General features: G+C 46.5%; 1 protein-coding gene across 1 annotated transcript; it reads right to left on the reverse strand.

Moving 5' to 3' along the window:
* Positions 1–4,408: 4,408 nt before the first annotated feature.
* LOC142391187 (uncharacterized) lies at positions 4,409–19,733 on the reverse strand. The gene is made up of 8 exons (XM_075476964.1): positions 19,702–19,733; positions 19,037–19,210; positions 17,959–18,132; positions 16,883–17,056; positions 12,983–13,426; positions 6,138–6,299; positions 5,868–5,914; positions 4,409–5,741 (listed from the first exon to the last, which is right to left on the reverse strand). Exons 1-5 carry the CDS (start codon positions 19,731–19,733, stop codon positions 13,180–13,182), a joined length of 801 nt encoding a protein of 266 aa, XP_075333079.1. The 3' UTR covers positions 4,409–5,741; positions 5,868–5,914; positions 6,138–6,299; positions 12,983–13,179.
* Between the last annotated feature and the right edge of the window lie 175 nt (positions 19,734–19,908).

Genomic DNA, 19,908 nt, shown 5'->3' on the forward strand with positions numbered 1-19,908 from the left:
AGCAGCAGTTAGCTAGCATCTCTGTTAGCTCCGGTTATATTTAGTTTAAAGGTTAAGTAGAGAATGAGTGAATGTGGTGCTAAAACGTGGCTACTTCATGTGACAGTAAATTTAAACAGAGCAGACTTTATAGTTCTCGCTGTACCATGGTACTGTGATCTGACTTCCGGTTAAATCATGAAATTGATTGATGTAGCTGTGCGGTTTAACCGCTAGAGGGCAGTAATAACGCCCGTTTCATTTCCCAGCGCTTCTTCATGGCAGATATGAATGAATAAACACACACAATAAGGTCTGTGGAACACAAACATGATGCATGATGAACTTCTCGACTGTAACATGTGTTTAGGTAGAATTAAGACTCTTCTGAGGCTCCAACAACTTTCTGCTTTCAGCCTTTCTGCTGCACAGGATGCAGAAGCTGCAAACTCTCCTGAAAAACCTTGTTTTTAAAATGGAATTATTATTTTTCAGTGGTTTTGACAGTTTTGACTCTTTGAATATGAGGTCACTCAGACATATTGCATCATAATCAGACCTCTACGTGATGAAGGACACTGCTTGGCCACAGATCTGAGCCTCAGTCCTGATCTCACCATCGTGGAGTCAGTCGGTCCAAAGCCAGAAACAAACAGGATTCGGCTCCTGAGACTGAGAAAAAGGTTTCCTGTTCAGAAGGAAAGAGAAACCATATTAAATGACTGATTTGTCCATTTGCAGGCTGTCTGGTCCCAGAGGATCCGCACTGGAGCCTGGACTCTCAGGTCTTTGGAGGCCTGCTGCAGACTGAGTGCTGTCAGCATTTAGCTGAGAGCTGCCAACAAGCCTGCAGACTCTCAGTGTTGTTTGACCACCGACTTCCAGAATGAGAGTTTCACTGAGAAATGTCTGATATCTTCTTTTATTTTGCATTTCTAAATGTTAGCGTGCACACCTGTTTGCTGCTGTTTAAAAGCTGACTCGTGACTTCTGTCACACCTGATGAAATGATGTGTGAAAGCCAACAGCTGGAAGCTTCAGGGATCTGCCTCTTTCTGAATGAGTCCATCAGCAGCTGCTCATGAACACGCTGGAACATTTCTTCTCCTCAGCAGCAGATCAAAGTGTTTCTGCTGTAAACTGGCTCGTACAGAAAAGGCCTCTGAGATCCAGCTCTGTTTCTGCCACAGAGTCACTCGGCTGTAAACTAAACTGAACTAAAACTCATCCTTCTGATCCTTTCTTACAGTTAAAGTGGTTTTAACCTGTTTTTTCCTGAGTGTTCAGCTGCTGCATCGTTACCCTGAGACGACCTCCAGAATAAATACAGAGAAGCAGAAATAAATCAGCCTCCTCACAGCACTGATGCAACAGTTATGGCTTCTCTTTGTTTCACACAACAACAAAATGATTTCCTGCTGAAGCCAGCAGTCAGAAGTGTGAACGTCAGGATGATGGTCACAGGGTGCCGTCATGAATATGAGCTCCAGAGAAGAAGAAGAAGCTGCAGCCGCTCAGAAACATCCAGTAAGACAAACGCTGCCGGCGGCTCTTTGCCTCCTCTCCATCAGCAGATACAGAGACAGAAATCCTCATGTGGTCATCATCAGAGCTCGTCTGACCTAATGTCCCTGAAGGGGTCCCTGCTGACACCCCCACACAGAGTTAGTGCTGCACTGCAGAAACTGTGTTGGCACAATGATCAGAATCAGACGCCTTTTGTGTCCCGTATGAATGTAAACAATGTCCATCCTTCTGTTACTGGTCCCAAAGCAAACATTCAGACTGCTCTAAAGAAGCATCCATGTTGTTAACAAAAAGAGAAAACAGCCACACAGATGAGACATGAAACATGAGAAAAAGTCTAAAGCTAAATGCTATCAGGACAAGAATGGACTGAATCTGAACAGTCCAACTTTAACCTGTGATGGTTTCACAGGGGTTACCGTCTCAGGTACGAATAAAACACCCTAAACCCAGAGAGATGTGCGACAGGAACTGATTTAGTATTAATACATCTGAAGAGGACTTTCTGCTTTAACTGCAGTCAGGAGAGCCTTCAACACACTTCATTTAGATCATCTGCTCTGACCTTTGACCTCAGTGGAGCTGAAATCATGTTTTAGCTCCTTCAGGATGTGGCTGCTGTTGGTCAAAATCAGCCTGGAACGAAAGGAAATTTTATATTTTGTGCACACATCTGTGTTTCCTTCTGAATCAGCTTGAGCTGTTCTCTGCTAACACCATCAGGCCAAAACTTTCATTTGTCCACATTTTTATGGTAAACTCAGTTATTTCCTGCAGCCTCTGTTCTTGTATTTGGGCTCGTTCACATCTGATACTGAAACAAGGCCGAGGCTGTCCTTCAGGTCCCGGATCAGAGCGTCTCTGGAGTGTGGGACACGGGGCTCTCAAGGCTCACGCGTTGGGCGGGACAGTCACGCGTGGTCCTTTTGGTCTTGGAAACGGCAGGAAACAAGCACGTCTCCCATGAGTCTGAGTTATTAAGCAGTTATTAATAACAACAACACTAATAATAATATTATTAATGAAAGAACCCCATTCCTGCGGCCTGGGATGTCACTCTTGCCTGCATTCAACACTTCAGAGCCCTGGTGGGACATGAGCTGAGGCAGGAAAAGGAAAACTAGAGTCAAGATTCATGTCTTCTAAATGATAAAAACAAAGCAAGCAACATCACATATGTGAACTGGGAATATTTTACATACAAAAACAGTAAATTTCTTAAGAAAAGTACGTTATTATGTACATGAATATAGGATCAACACTAACATAAAAAAAGCTCTTACAATTATTTTGGAAGCTTTTATTTTATGTCCTCACCGGAAGTGATATCTAACTGCGTCTCTGCTAACTTAACAACCTCTTTGCATCTGTCTCTGTGCTTCCCTCTGGTGGCCAAAAGCTGTAACTACACCCTCAGTCAGGATGAACATTGAAATGTGGGAAATCTTTATAAAATGAGGTTTTATGATGGAAGAGAGCAGTCATATTAATACTTTAACAACACTGTCATATTTAGTTAATGCTGGAGTTTTACCACAGCTCACATTTCTCATCATTACTCAGTGAAGATGGAAAGTAGGAGCAGTTTCAAACCTGCACAGTAACTGGTAAAAACCTTTAAGGATGAAACTTCTCGTAAAGATTGTTGTACTTTATCAGTTTGAATGTTTTCAGCATTGTAGTCCCGTTTTTTCTGAAATTGAGGGAAATTTCAGCTTTATTATTTCAAAGGCTGAATAATGGGTCTGAGCAGATTTCCTGGAAGCCCTGGATCGCTCCTGCTGTCACACCTGCTTCTCATCTGCCCTCTTCGGGGCAGCTTTATAGGAGCTGCAGGGGCAACCAGTCTTTGCCAGATTGATTGTCTCACTACCCATGTGGTAACAAGGCCGCCTCCAGTGATCAGGACTTAATAAATGTTATTGATCCATGTTCAGTTCGGCTCTAATGTAACTAATATCTGCTGGAACTGTGAAGGAAGGGGACTCTTCACTTAAGGTGATGTGTCGCCCTCTTGTGGTGTAAAGATAAACTGCATGATGTCAGTTCAGCCCCCGGACTGCAGAAACTCCATATTTTTACTGAACTGCCACAAACAGGACAGATCTGTCAAAGATGAAGGAAATAAATGTGGAAATATATGAAGGAAAGTGGGAATATAAATATAAAATACTTGTACTACTAATACTAATACTGTTCAGAGGCAGAAATTTAAATTTGAGCTAAATCGTGTTAATATTTGATGAACTGAAATGTGACTGAATGAACAGAAACAAATAGCAGACAAAGACACACGAGGTGCCGAACACGTACATAACTGTGTTGAAATATTCTGAGTTGTGTAAAACCAGAAATGTGACTTTTCTTTAATTAATTGTTGTTATTGAAACGTTTCATATTGGCCCAATTATTTTTTTTACTGCTTATTCTGCTGCAAACTGTGAGCACATTTGATTCTTCTCTGAGTTTTTACCCTAAAATGTTTCTTCGGATGATGGCTTTCTTAAACACTTCCATTCAGAAACCGACTCCTCTGATTAAATTCCAACTCCAAACCTTTTCTCTCACTCATCGTGGTGTCAGCAGCTCGTCCCATTACAGTCACTTCTATAAGCACCAACACGGGGATGCCTGAATGCCGACCCGGAGGCTTTAAAACCTCACTGAACAAACCAGCCCAAAGCCGGGACTTTCACTCCTGATGGCAGCTACAAAGAGGATTTCACTGTTTGCAGCAGCCGGCTGGACTGGGACTCCTCTGTGGGCTGGAAACCTGCACATCTGCCTCTTTATTTCACATTCTGTTCCTGGTTGGATGTCTTTTTTTACTCCAACATTACAGCTGCTTGGGTATCCAGCTACACAGTTAAACACACATTTTATTCAGAAATGACTCTCTATATAAATCAATAAAGATTGGTGTTTATTTAGTTCTGCATTACATTTACTTTCTGTATTATTACTGTCTGTACATGTACACAAAGGGACAAATTAAACATGTGAATGTATGAAAACCCTGGGATTTCAACATCAGTTCACTTTAAATCATGTGATCATAGCAAACTATATATTTCACACAGTAAACAGTAAATATTTCCAGTCCAAAGCAGATGTTGTGGACTATTCAGGTCCACATGCTGTTTGTAAAGGATCCTTTCAGACCTCTTTGTGAGCGTTCAACAGCAACATTCAGCAACATTCTGCCATCAGGAACCAGCTCCAGTCCAGGTGTCCTTTCATCATCTAACAGGAAGTGAATGTGTGAAACATCAGGATGAACCCCGGCTGCTCACCAGACCTCTGCTCATTGGAGCAGAATCAGAGAACATCTGTCAGCAGGTTGGAATCCATCTGGGCTGATGGCAGCTCAGTGATTCCTCTCTGATGTCACAGTTTGTCACATGTGCAGCAAACTAACTGCAGCTGACTTCAGCTGAATGGGCTCAGTTGAAGTCAGCTGCAGAGAAACACAACCTGCTGATACTCAGTGTGAAGCTTTGACTGGAAACACACAGAAAAACAACATCCTGGAAGAATGGCAGCTTCCATCTTTAAAGGACTGGAAGAGGAAGAAGTTTCCAAGGAGTGGAAGAGACAGACATGAACAGACTGAACTATCTGTTCAGCAGGGATTCTCTGACAGGAGGACACTCTGTATACTCAGCACAGAGACAACCAGGAACCAGGTGACCAGAACCTAAATCCAGGATGCAGAGGTTCTTCAGTGAATGTGGTGCTGAAGGTGTGGAGGTGGATCAGTGTGTCAGAGGAGACTCTGTAGAAGGACAGAGTGCCAGCAGGACGGTCCACATACACTGCTGCTCTGTTACAGACAGAGGAGGAAGAGGAGGAGGAGGAGGAGGAGGAGGAGGAGGAGGAGGAGGAGGAGGAGGAGGAGGAGGAGATGGGTGTTCCTCTTTTATTGTGCCAGACAAAGTAACCTCCATCGGAGCAGCTCAGACTCCAGGACTGATCATTCCATCCAAACACACTGTCTCCTCCTCTCCTGATTCCTCTGTAACTCATTGATATATAAACCTCTCCTCTCCACTCGACCTCCCAGTAACAGCGACCAGTCAGAACATTTCTACACAGCAGCTGAGGACTGACATGAAACCTGTCTGGATGATCAGGATATGACTGAACCTCCTCCACATGTGTCACCTTCCTGTTGTTGTCAGACAGTTTCAGGTCTCTGCTCACTGTGTTTGTGTCGATTGTGAGTTGACAGGAATCTGAAGGAGAGAACAAACACAGTCCAGCTGCAGTTATTGATCTATCATCTGTTCACTTTGATCAATGAGTGATGTGACAGTGCGACGATGGCTGGATGCCATGAATCAGATGAAGAACACACTCACACTTCCTCAGCCCTGGTGTCAGCCATCGTTCTCCAGCAGGCTCCACCCTGAAAGGAGGAGGGGGGTCAGAGCAGCACCGTCTCTTTCAGCATCAAACGTGGCACTGGTGGCTTTATCTTTACTATCAGGGTCAGATGACCAAAATATGTCTCTTGAAAATGACAGACTGTTCCTTTAATATGCAGTGATCTGTCCAAACTGAATCGACCACCCAACATACTCTTTTTTCCTCCCTCAGACATTGTGTGGCTGCAGCAGGCCTCTCCATACCTGAGTGTGTGTGGATCCTTCAGTGCAGCCCTCAGCAGCATCTCTCCTGAGGCTCCTGGATGGTTGTAGCTCAGGTCCAGCTCTCTCAGATGGGAGGGGTTGGAGGTCACAGCTTCAGCCAGAGAAGCACAGCCTTCCTCTGTGATCAGACAGCCTGACAGGCTGCAGACACACACAACAACAGAAACTCTGAGAGAACTGCTCTGAAACTCAAGCTGAATGTCATCCAATGGTAACAACATTCTTAGAGAAAGATTCTTTTCATCATTTTGCTCCAGTAACAGTTTCAGATAAAATGAGAAGAAAATATAAACAATCTGTGACAAACAGAGAGGAAACATGGCAGCAGTGAATGAAAAACCTGGGGGATATCCTCGGGATAACAATGACGCAGGCACGGTTGAACCATGCTGCTGTCTGCCATATCCACCAGGACAGGTTGAATAGCATTAACATAAAACAAATATGCCAGCAGTTTGTCTGCGTCATTGACCGGAGGCGCCATGCATTTGGCTCATTCATACAAGATTTGGCTAGTTAATAGGCTGAAAGCTACAAACTTAATAGTTTTTCAGGAAAAAGTGAGCCGTGGAAAAGTGTTTTTCATGTGACAGTTTATGTCTTTATTTTTAATAAATGTTTGCTGGACCTTAATCTTTTGACTGCTGGTGTTTTATTTTTGTGGGAACTGTGCAGAGCTAATAAATGCTTGTTGCTAATGCTAAGTAGTCATCCGACTACATTTTTAAAAAATTGTACATTTCCACTTTTATTGTTCACACTTTTCACACTTATATTTGCAGTGTGCACTTTCAAAACTTCATCAGTTAATATTTTATACAAAACGCACCAAACTCATCAACTTACAGATCCTGAAATTTCAGAAACGGGTGTAATAATAAAACATCTTACTGTGGCAATGTCTGCCTGGGCCTGTGATGATGTTGAAGTCACCAGAAACTTGAGTGACTTCAATTCTCAATCTTGCCACTATGGTTTACATTTAACAAATCAGAGGGCTGTGAATCATATGGGATTTGCCATTATTCAGCCCAGAATTGGTTAAAATGCAGAAAATTGCATCTATGAAATAAAAAAATTTCTGGGGGAGGACCCCCAGACCCCCGCACAAATGAGGTGTCCCTCAACCTTAGGTGGTGGTGGAGTGGCAAATTATGTCCCCACCAATGTCAACACCATTATTACGCCCTTGCATGTAAGTACAGCTGAACTCACTGTACACCTGTTGTCTTTAAGTTACTTGAATGGTGATTTTATTACATGCTTTAAGTGACCACCAGCAGACATGTAGTCTTAATGGGCTGATTTTCAGTCACACTTTCAAACTGTGACAAAAACCCCAGAAAAATCACTGCATGAAAAGTGGGATTTTCGTCAGTATGCGGCACTGTAGATTGTCGTGAAATTTCAGGTTTACGGCTGTTTGCGGCAATTTGCAGGCAATGCAGAAAACTGCCGTGAATTTGCCGGAAATTGACGTGGGCCTGGCTTGGCAGTCATCCCCCTATGACCCCCCTGCTCCTAATTCTAGGGGAGGCTATACAAATGCAAATCAGGGTTGCAGGGGGAGTTATATCCCAGGTGAGATTTTTCTAAAAGGTCAAATCTCTGGTACAAATAGATCAGGCTAAGTATAGCCTAATTATAGACTCTTACATTACATTTAGCTTGAATTGATTTATTTAATGAAAGTATGCTAGATTAACTACTGTGTATGTCATTAGCAATGGCAAATGTTATTTAAAAAAAAGATACACAAAATCAGAATTAGCTTTTTTGGCCAGGTTGGCGTAAACAAACAAGGAATTTGACTCTGGTTAATCTTTGCTCTCAAAGTACAACACTCAACAGAATAGAATAGAATTAAGGCTACACATAAGAATAAGACGCTATGGGTGGGAATGCAATTGCCTGGAGGGGGAGTGCAGCTGGGAATGTCTGCTTTCTTGTTGTCCCTGTCATCCTAGAGCTCAACCACTGTGCATAGTGGCATGACTACAGTGACCTTTTCTTTGGTCTTACTTAAATGCACAGTGGATGTATTAACATCCACAATATTAATGAATGCTTTTGGATTTTCTCTCCCAAACTCCATTTTTGAAATAGCGCCTTCTGTGGTTATGATACTATGAATGAGAGAGTTCATAGTTGCAATGTTCACAGAAGCGCCGAGGTCTTTTCTTCTTGGGACTTCCATCTTTCAACAAACAAGGGTTTCACAGGCACACCTTTTTTATATCATAGACGCGAGCCAGGGCGAGCTTGTCTCACGAGTCCTTCCGTACAACAATAACCTCACATGTGATTGGAGGAGCCCGACGAGCCTTCTACTCCTCATCAAGTGAGAGGTCATGGCCACGGCTACTTGCACGACTAGCATATACAGAAACATTATCCTACCTAGCTAGTTCTCAGACCTTCATCTCCAGTTCCTGTGGTTTTGCTGCCTTGTCTACACGCTAGTAAGGATTTTTGCTACAATGGCTGGACGGCGTCTCGCATTTAGCTCTCCCGCCTCAACTCCTCTGGTTGAACGCGACCAACTTCCAGCCAGTCCGCAGACCGACCACAAGAAACTGTTGGTTGCCATCAGCGGACTGTCTCGTCAGTTGAGTCGGGTTGCTAGTGGCATGAACGAGCAGTTCAGTGCCGTTAACTCCAGGTTGCTGTCCAGAGGCTAACTCCAAGAAAAGAAGACGGGTGCACAATCCTAAGATTGCGGTAAGAATATGTTTGATGACTGCTAGCTAAGCTAAACGTACTGTAATGACCTCACGGAGGCTCTTAGACTGGCGGTTGCAGAACGGCTCTTTATTAAAGTTTACAGTCAGTACAAGCAGTGCAATTGTCGAACACTCGCGACTCTCTCTGTCCTGCGCCGCAACCAACCCCAGGAGAACACCAAACCTGCACACGGACTGACCCACCCCCACTCCCTTCCCCAATCACCAGCCCACACCTGAGTGGCATGACCTGCGGTCCAGTGACTGACAGGGAGAGGAGGAAACAAGCCAGTCCGTGTGCTTTTACCCTCATTCTGGGTCATTACACTGCCCCCCCAAAACAAAGTTCCTCGCCCACGAGGAATAAACAACAATGTGCATACATGGGAACTCCATTTAGTTCAACGACCACATGCAGGAGGAGACGACAAAAAAATACAACAGTAACAACAATATGCAGTTAGTAACAAAACAGTTCTCCATATAAATGCTTTTTTTTTTTTTTTTTTTAACAAGCAACAGGAAAAAAAAAAAAATTTTCCAGTCCATAACAAAATCAAATTTGTCTCTAAACTAGGAAGGCCTGGGTAGACTACCGGCCCTTCCAGTGAGACCAGGGTCCATTCTTGCCCTCTAAGACTAAGAGGTCTCACTCCTATCTAGAATCCCGGCCAAAGGGGCCCACAAAGTCCCTGAGCCGAATTGGAACTCTCGTCTGTCTCTGCGGCCTAGCCCAGTTGGGCGCTGGAGACAAGCAGGCTGGTGTTGCTTCCGCTGGTAATGGGGATGGGGAAAGGGAAGATGGAGGGGAAGGTGGGGAAGCCTGCGGGGACGGAGCTGCTGATGTAGTCTGTGAAGGTGCGAGAGCGACCCCTCGGTAGGGGGCCAGTCTGTCCCTGTGGAGAACCACCTTTCTACCCTTGGCCGGCAACTGCACCCGGTAGACGACTTCTCCCACCCTCTCTAGCACTCTACAAGGGCCCACCCACTGGCTGTCAAGTTTAGGGCACCGACCTTTCTTGCGCTGAGGGCTGTAGACCCACACCAGCTCCCCAGCCAGAAAATGCCTCCCCTGAGTTCTTACGTCGTAATTACGCTTTTGCCTCAGACCAGCACTCAACTGTTGCTTCCGAGCAAAAGCATGCGCTGACTCAAGGCGGTCCTGGAGTTTCCGTGCATACTCCAGACCCGGGGGTGTGTCTTCAGAATCTGGCGGCCGACCAAACGCCATCATGGCTGGGGTGCGCAGCTCTCTCCCCAACATAAGAAGAGCAGGTGTGCAAGACGTGGTCTCTTGCACTGCAGACCGACACGCCATTAGCACCAGGGGCAAATGATCATCCCAATCTTTCTGGTGCTTCGATGTGAGGATAGCCAGCTGCTGACCCAAGGTGCGGTGGAATCTTTCTACCAACCCATCACTCTGTGGTCACAAGGGGGTGGTGCGAGTCTTGTGAGCACCTAACCGCTCACACATCGAAGCAAACACCCGGGACTCAAAATTTCTGCCCTGGTCGGAGTGTATGATCTCCGGCACACCAAAATGGCTGAACATGCCTCCCAGCAGCGCATCCACAACTGTTTCTGCCTCTTGGTCAGCCAGCGGGTATGCCTCTGGCCACCGAGTGAAGTAGTCGATGGCTGAGAGAACATAGCGGTTACCCTTGGAAGAGCGCGGCAAAGGGCCCACAATGTCCACTGCCACTCTTTCCATCGGGCCACCCACTGAAAACTGCTGGAGGGCAGCGTGTGACCGGCCAGGGGGACCTTTGCGGGCCACGCAGGGGTCACACTGACGGCAGAAGTCCTCTACGTCCCTCCTACATCGCCCCTAGTAGAAGCACTGTCGGAGGCGACGGAGGGTTTTTGCAACCCCAAAATGCCCAGACCCCGCCGCTCCGTGCATGGCCCTAAGCACGTCTACACGCAGGCTTCTGGGGACCACCACTTGCCACCTATCCTCACCCGTTGCTGGCTCCTTCCAGGCCCTCTGCAGGACGCCCTGCTCCAGCCGCAGCGCATCAAATTTGGACCACAGTCCCTTGGTTGTGGCAGAGAATGCTGCCACTTCTTCCCACGTCGGCCGCCGCCGTGCCACAACCCACTGCAGAACAGGCTGCAGGTCTACATCCTGCTCCTGTTGCTGCTTCCACTCTGCCATGTCTACAGCCTGTAGCGCCCGACACATCAGCTCTCCCCGAGACTGCTCCGATGCCCCGGTTTCCTCCTCCAGGAGCTCCCTCTCTCTCGCCTCTGTCCTCTCACAAAACCGGCACCTGTCTGCTGCACATGGCCGGCGTGAGAGGGCATCCGCGTTAGAGTGACGCACCCCAGCCCTATGCTCCACCTTGAAGTTAAAGGCCTGGAGCTCCTCTAGCCACCTGGCCACCTGCCCTTCCGGCTCTTTAAACGTCATGAGCCACTGCAGGGCGGAGTGGTCAGTCCTCACTGTGAACTCCAAACCACACAGGTAGTACTTGAAGTGCCTGATTGACAATACCACTGCCAACAACTCCCTGCGGGTGACACAATAACGCTTCTCATGCTTGTTGAATGCCCGGCTGAAATAAGCGACAACACGCTCACCTTCTGGCCCCACCTGTGACAACACTCCCCCAACACCCACACTGCTTGCATCTGTGTCTAGGATAAAAGGCAAAGCAGGATCAGCGGGAGCCAGCACCGGGGCTTCACACAAAGCACGCTGGAGACTACTGAACGCCTCCTGACATGAGTCAGTCCACAAAAAGTCTTTGTCTTTTCGTATTAGCTGGAACAGGGGCGCAGCGGTGCTGGCAAAACCCCGAACAAATCTCCGGTAGTACGACGCCAGGCCTAAAAAACTCTTAAGCTGTTTCTGATTAGTGGGAGTGGGCCAATCGGTAACAGCCTGCACCTTCTCCTTCACGGTGCCGATACCCTCCCCCCCCACCTTGTGTCCAAGAAAGTACACCTCCCGCTGCATGAAGTGGCACTTGTCTGGATGTAGTTTCAGGCCAGCTGCTCTAATTCGCGACAGTACCAGCCGCAAGGACCCCAGGGCAGCCTCAAAGGAATTGCCATGCACCAGGATGTCATCCAGGTAGACCACACACTGCTGACGAGGCACCCCAGCTAGCACCCTGTCCATCAGCCTGGCAAAGGTGGCAGGAGCGTTACACAGTCCAAAGCAAAGGACCTTGAACTGCCATAAGCCCCGCCCAGTGCAGAACGCTGTTTTAGGTCTGGCCTCAGGGGCGAGGGGCACCTGGTAATACCCGCTACGGAGGTCCAAGGATGAGAACCAGGAGGACCCTGAGACCAGATCCAGTGACTCGTCAATGCGAGGCAGGGGATAGGAGTCCTTCTTTGTTACGCCATTCACTGGCCTGTAGTCAGAGCAGAGCCGCCAGCCAGTCACCTTCTTAGGAACCATGACCACGGCTGCTGCCCATGGACTATCTGAAGGCTCAATGAGGTCTGCCTGCAGCATCACGTCCACAGCATCGTCACATGCCTGCTGACGTGCCAGTGGAAGACGACGTGGGCGGCACTTGATAGGCTGTGCCTCGCCCGTGTCGATCTCGTGCTGCACTAGATGAGTCCTCCCCACCTCCCCATCACTCATGGCAAAACAGTCTTGAAACTCCAGCAGCAGCTGCCATAACTGTTCCTGCTGCTGTGGATCAAGGCAACTACAGTTTTTCTTCCATATCTCTCTCACTGCAGCCACCATTCCCTCTTTTCCTACCTGAGCCCCTAAGGGCGGGGTCGGTGTGGAAAGATCCCTGTCTGGGGTAACGTGACCACTGTCACTCTGAAAAGGGGACACAATAGAGGAAAGCACGGGGAGAGCGTTGACAACAACAGTCTCTGCTGCCATAGTTGCTAGCCTGTCTGGGTGCCCATCCTGACTAAGCTTGGGGAACAAAGGGACAACTGGCCCCTTGTAAAAACTCACAGTCCCCCTTAACAAGTCTAATTGACAGCCTGTAGCCCGTAGAAAATCTAGACCGAGAATACATGGGTCCTGTACTGCAGCTATCCATGCTGTGTGACGTAACGATTTCCCCCCCACAGTCATAGACAACACGGCCCTGCCAGTCATAGGAGCCAGCTCACCTGTGACTGTGCGCAGACGTACCAAAGTGGGCTCGAGCCAGGTCCCCTCTGGAACCACATCAGGTCTCACCACAGTCACTGTCGATCCCGTATCCACTAGTGCTGCACAGGGCACCCCTTCAACTGTAACAGGAACATAAAAAGAGTCTCCAGCACCGGCACGTCCCACCGCCACGACCATCCCCCCATCTGAGTTGTCATCTGCTTCTGGGGAAAGCGGTGCCATGCTTCCCCGGCTGTGATGAAGGGCACCTCCAGGGGGTAGCGAGAGGGGTAGCTGCATTGGTACAGATGGGGCTGAAATCTGGGTCCGCATATCCCCGGCTATGCGGGCCCCGAGCCGTTTCCCGGCAACCTGCCTGAGCTGGGGCACTCTCTGACCAAATGTCCCGGCTGGCTACACCCCCAGCAGACCCTGGGTCCCGGGCGAAGTCTGCGTGTCGTCTGTAATGACACAGCTCTCAAAAGTTCAGTCACTTCACTCACCCAGGCCGGCTTCTCCTCCAACAGGTGGCTCCCTACTGCAGCCCTCACAGCAGGTGTGCTGTTATCTTGACAGGTCCCACCATCGCCAGCCACACCCCACACATTCTCTCTCTCCACCGCCATCTCCAAGGCCGACTGAAGGGTCTGCGGGTGTAGCAGTTGCACCTGAACACGCAGCTCTGTGGGTGCGAGGGCTCTGATGAACTGATCACGTGCAAGCTCGCTTTGTACACTCGGGGGCATGTGAGCATACGCCCGCCGTGTCAGGCTCTCCACGTCGTTGGCTAAAACCCGTAATGGCTCCCCAGGTTTTCTGACGCGGTTACTCAGTTCATTACGCAGGAGCTCTGGTTGTAAACACTGTCCAAAACGTCTCTGTAGAGCCCCCACCAAAGCCCCATAATCACGTCTGTCATTAGGGCTCAGCAGCAGAAGACAGGACAACGCATCATCAGTGAGGCTCAGAGCCAGCTTCAGGGCTTTCTTTTCTACAGACCACCCTTCAGCCTGAGCCAACAGCTCGAACTGGGCCAGGAAAGCTTCCCAGTCTGCCCTACCAGCGTACCTGGGTGTCTTAACCGACGAAACAACCAACGGAGTCTGAGCGCAGTCGCGTCTGCTTACATCAGTTACCTGCAGACTGCCTCTGGCGTGGGAAGAAGTGGCGCGAACCGCCGATGTCGGGGTCAGCCCGGCCGCGTTAGCCATTTCCACCGTGGCCTCCCTTACGCGGTCTCTCGCCTCCTGTGCAGCCCTCGTGAAATCACTGACCGCCTCCGCCGACCATCTGTAGGCGCCGTCTTTCTCCTCTTCTCCGCTCACCTCGTCTTTCACCCGCACTTTCCGCTTCACATCCATGCTTCGCCACTAGCTCCGGCTAACAGGCTAATCCGAGAGCAGTGTACAACCAGTCCGACAGAACGCCGTCTACCGTCCGAAAATCACTTCTGACACCAGTGTAATGACCTCACGGAGGCTCTTAGACTGGCGGTTGCCGAACGGCTCTTTATTAAAGTTTACAGTCAGTACAAGCAGTGCAATTGTCGAACACTCGCGACTCTCTCTGTCCTGCGCCGCAACCAACCCCAGGAGAACACCAAACCTGCACACGGACTGACCCACCCCCACTCCCTTCCCCAATCACCAGCCCACACCTGAGTGGCATGACCTGCGGTCCAGTGACTGAAAGGGAGAGGAGGAAACAAGCCAGTCCGTGTGCTTTTACCCTCATTCTGGGTCGTTACAGTACTATAAAACCACGCCTTTGTTGGTAGCCCAAGCTAAAAGTAGCCTAGTAGCCTTGCAAAAGAACAACAGAAGCAGTGTAAGTTTCTTTATTAAAGTGTATTTTTTGTCTTGTAATTTACAGGAAACCGTACGCCGGCTTCACAACTCGGAGACCAATACTAGGCGTTACGATCCGGAGCAAGGGTAAGATTGAAATAATATGCTTTCATTCTTCTGTATAAGGAAATGGACACGTTAATAAATACCGATCTTAAATTTGTTTTCACAGGCTAAACTCTCCTCACAACGAGGCCGTCACTTCTTTTTTTGTCCAGATTTACACAATGCTGATAATGACGAAATTGTGTGTAAGTAACTTTTTTTTTTTTTTTTACTGGTTCTCCTTCCTTGCTTGATGTTACTGTGACTTACGTTTGATTTTTATTCATTCCACTCTCATTTAATTGTTTTCCAGCGGCCTGTAAGACGTACTTTGAAAGCATACGCCGGAGTTTCCCATATAACCAGCCAGGACTTTCAGAGCAGGCGGAAGCTGCGAAGATTTTAGCTCGGAGTAGGTCGAGAAGAAAGGGGGTAAGATTTTTGTGTTGACTATTTTTCAGATGCATTGATAGATGTGTTGTGTCCATACGCAGTGCATAGCACAGTGCTGATTGCCTTTATTTATTTGTTTTTTACAGCTGTTGGAAGCGAGACAGAGTGGGCTAGTAGCGGCCGAGGAGGAACTCTGGAAGTCCGCCACAGTCGACCTGATGTCCGACGAGGAAGACTGCACTGTTGGCGGGGTTTGTCTGGATAGTTCGTTCTCCCTCCTTCCGTAGCCAGGACCTCTCCGAACTCTGTACTACGTTGCAGTCGCGATTGGAGGGGACTCCGAAGTACAGAGCGACCCACCATAAGCGTCTGCAACACGGCCAGCCCTCGCACAGAACGCCGCCTACTGCTCCGAGGCTGCAGAGTGGCAGTTCACACAGTTGTAGCCAGGATTTTGGGTACTCATTTTTGACTCTTTGTCAGCTACCCATACATGTTGTGTGGGAAGATCTCCTGTGTGTGTGTTTAAAAAAAAAAAAAAAAAAAAAAAAAGCTCTTTCTTTGCATAAACGTGTTTCTGGTAAATGTTCCTTGCCTCAATAAATTCAGTCATGTCGTGTAGTAGCCTACATAAGAGAACAATGATATACAGCATAATAGCATATATATTAAATAATAAAGATATAATAATAAATATAAATATTATAATAAATATAATTTATTATTGGGGTTTACATTTGAGCCTGCCTACTGGTAGCTCTGCCAACCAATCACGAGTGATTTTACTTGTTTGAAAAGTAGTGGTTTCATCCAATCCTGAGTAAGGACATTCAGCGCCAGGCGCGCGGTTTCTGCATTCATATGCTAATTAGAGCCGTGAGCATGGTTCGTTCCCGACAATTTGTGGCACCGACAAACGCCACATTCGCAGCCTGAAAATTGTCGTTAACTGCCGAAAATTAGGGAGATTTTCGGGCGTTTACAGGGACAAAAATCCCACTTTTCATGCAGTGAATCCTTGAATGAGAGCAGCTTTATTGGGAATTCAGCTGGATTAATATACACCTACACTTTACTGTTTTTACTAAAAGAAACAACAAGAAGGAACATCGACAGAGCACCTCGGTCCATCTGAGCCCAGCTGAGCGTACACGTGATTTCATCCTCATCTACATTATCTGTAACCTGACTCAAGTCATCTGGCTGCGTTCACCAACTACACGCGGGGGCGTTCCCTTTCCTCACACAACCATCTGAGGAGCCTGGGAGTCATATGTGTTTCGTCCGATTAGAAAATAATCAGAGCCAGTCATTAATCGCTGGGTGGGACTTTGGATGAAATGGCCGCGTTATGGCCGCCCATTCATGCTCCAGAGGGCGGGAGTCAGGTAAGCTCTGAGCTACGTCACGGGTTGAGTCACTGGGAGTGGCTGAAGTGGCGTGTCAGTCAAGATGACGGACAGATTCTTCATCCAATCACATGCACGAGTTTTAGAAAAAATAGCCCCATTTGAAATCATGCCAGTTGTGGGCTCGTCACAGATGGTATGCGAATACCAGAGGGCGGAGTCAGGTAACATTATCTGGAGCTTTAGTGTTGTTTGGAAAAGCTTGTTTTCATACAGTCCTTACCTGAGAGTTTCCAGTCTGCAGTTTGGACTCTTCAGTCCATCAGAAAGCTGCTTCACTCCTGAATCCTGCAGGTTGTTGTTACTCAGGCCCAGTTCTGTCAGGCTGGAGGACTGGGAGCTGAGAGCTGAGGACAGAGCTGCACAGCTTCTCTCTGAGAGGTTACAGTCACTCAGGCTGAGGAGGGAGAAAATACATTAATTAATCAATCAAATAACCTTTATAGAATTCTGTTTCCCATTTGGTTTTGTTTATTTGTCCGTGGAAATAAACTAAAAAATGATAGAATAAAAGAAGTTAAACAGTTTTTTAGAGTTTCTCATCCTCAGACATGACAAAACAGACATTAAAATAAATCCACACTTCAGTTCAGAGTGAAGACATGCAGCTGTCTGTGTGGAGCTGTTTTTCAAGAGCTTCTAGCTGTAAAATATTATTTTTTGTGCCATATTAAAAGTTAGAGTCAGACTTGGTGAGGAGCTGGGACTTGGAGATCCAGATTGTAGTCACCCAAAGGCATCTATTTATAAAAATCACACTTTCCAATGAGTTCAAACATGTCTTATTTACTTCCAGTAACACTTAGAAGGATTCTGTCTGTTTGGGAAATAAATTCAGCTTCTGATTCACTAAAGGATGATGTGGCTTTGTGGCCACACATCTGTCTAATTCACAGTCGCCTTCACAAAGGAGGTTCACCTCAAACCAAATAACCAACCAAATATCATCCCTTTGCCCCAGCGCAGTGTGTCCACATTTAAAGGTTTTATGCACTATTTTAAAGGAAAACACTGCTCATATTTCTGTAAAGTAGTTTACTTTGGGTATGTGATGGATCTGTGTTTTAGGACAAATCTACAGGAATGGAAAGGAGTTAAAGTAAAAGAGCACTTAAGTATTTTTCTTTAAACTGTGTGTGTTATATTTCATTATCAGAGTTATAAGAGTTATTTAAGCCAGATAATCAAAGGGCAGAACAGATCAACCTGTTTCATTGATCAAGGTACCTGGAAGCTGCTTTTTCATCTAATAACCCAGAATTATATCAGCTCTCACCTGGAAAGTTCATGAATCCTTACCTGAGAGTTTCCAGTCTGCAGTTTGGACTCTTCAGTCCATCAGAAAGCTGCTTCACTCCTGAATCCTGCAGGTTGTTGTTACTCAGGCCCAGTTCTGTCAGGCTGGAGGACTGGGAGCTGAGAGCTGAGGACAGAGCTGCACAGCTTCTCTCTGAGAGGTTACAGTCACTCAGGCTGAGGAGGGAGAAAATACATTAATTAATTAATCAATCAAATAACCTTTATAGAATTCTTCCCCATTTGGTTAAGTTTATTTGTCCGTGGAAATAAAGTAAAAAATTATAGAATAAAAGAAGTTAAACAGTTTTTTAGAGTTTCTCATCCTCAGAGATGACAAAACAGACATTAAAATAAATCCACACTTCAGTTCAGAAGGAAGACATGCAGCTGTCTGTGTGGAGCTGTTTTTCAAGAGCTTCTAGCTGTAAAATATTATTTTTTGTGCCATATTAAAAGTTAGAGTCAGACTTGGTGAGGAGCTGGGACTTGGAGATCCAGATTGTAGTCACCTAAAGGCATCTATTTATAAAAATCACACTTTCCAATGAGTTCAAACATGTCTTATTTACTTCCAGTAACACTTAGAAGGATTCTGTCTGTTTGGGAAATAAATTCAGCTTCTGATTCACTAAAGGATGATGTGGCTTTGTCGCCACACATCTGTCTAATTCACAGCCGCCTTCACAAAGGAGGTTCACCTCAAACCAAATAACCAACCAAATATCATCCCTTTGCCCCAGTGCAGTGTGTCCACATTTAAAGGTTTTATGCACTATTTTAAAGGAAAAAACTGCTCATATTTCTGTAAAGTAGTTTACTTTGGGTATGTGATGGATCTGTGTTTTAGGACAAATCTACAGGAATGGAAAGGAGTTAAAGTAAAAGAGCACTTTAGCATTTTTCTTTAAATTGTGTGTGTTATATTTCATTATCAGTGTTATCAGAGTTATTTAAGCCAGATAATCAAAGGGCAGAACAGATCAACCTGTTTCATTGATCAAAGTACCTGGAAGCTGCTTTTTCATCTAATAACCCAGAATTATATCAGCTCTCACCTGGAAAGTTCATGAATCCTTACCTGAGAGTTTCCAGTCTGCAGTTTGGACTCTTCAGTCCATCAGAAAGCTGCTTCACTCCTGAATCCTGCAGGTTGTTGTTACTCAGGCCCAGTTCTGTCAGGCTGGAGGACTGGGAGCTGAGAGCTGAGGACAGAGCTGCACAGCTTCTCTCTGAGAGGTTACAGCCACTCAGTCTGAGGAGGGAATGAGATGGAAGGAAATAACTTGATCTATTAATCAATCAAACTACATTCATATTTGAGTAGTGGAAGAATTCTGTTTCCCTGTTTGTTTCTGTTTATTTGTTAAAGGCATTAAAGTGTGATGGAAGATGTCTACATGTGCCGTCTTAGCTCAGTAGATGGAGAAACTAAAAGATGTATCTGCTGCTGTTATTGGCTCATCCTGTGATCAGATCAGCTCAGCAAAGAACACCATGTGAGCAAAGCATCTTCTCACACTAACAGTCAGCTGTTTCTCCAGCACCAAAGTGTTGTCTGGCCCAGCTCAGCTGTGGCTCTGTAGCTGCAGCCTTTGTCTGTCACTCTGCAGACTGACATGCTTTCTGTAGGACTGACGGACCTTTCTACCAAGAAATTACTACATGAATGACAACATGTTTTTCTCTTTCTTAGACTCAAGACTTAAAACGTTTCCACAGAAGAGTAAGTTAAAAAGCACAAACTGAATTTTGGTTACTTTGTTAAAGTTTCTCATGTTCAAAACAGACAGTAAAACTAAATCTACACTTCAGGACGTACTGAACACATGCAGTCAGTGTGAGTCTGACGAGTCTGGGGAGGAAACATCAGATAAAAACAACATATCCAGAGTCAGAGAAGCTTTATTGACTTATTGTTAGAGTTAGTTAAGCCAGATAACTACTGTAACT

Source organism: Odontesthes bonariensis, chromosome 11 (assembly GCF_027942865.1).
Source record: "Odontesthes bonariensis isolate fOdoBon6 chromosome 11, fOdoBon6.hap1, whole genome shotgun sequence".
Taxonomy (NCBI): domain Eukaryota; kingdom Metazoa; phylum Chordata; class Actinopteri; order Atheriniformes; family Atherinopsidae; genus Odontesthes; species Odontesthes bonariensis.

Excerpts from the sequence above, each read along its gene's own strand:
- LOC142391187 (XM_075476964.1), bottom strand. The coding sequence starts at position 19,733 with ATGAGAAACTTTAACAAAGTAACCAAAATTCA. Across the intron at positions 19,211-19,701 it reads AACAAAGTAACCAAAATTCA|ACTGAGTGGCTGTAACCTCT; the intron begins GTTTGTGCTTTT and ends TTCCCTCCTCAG. Across the intron at positions 17,057-17,958 it reads TGCAGACTGGAAACTCTCAG|CCTGAGTGACTGTAACCTCT; the intron begins GTAAGGATTCAT and ends CTCCCTCCTCAG.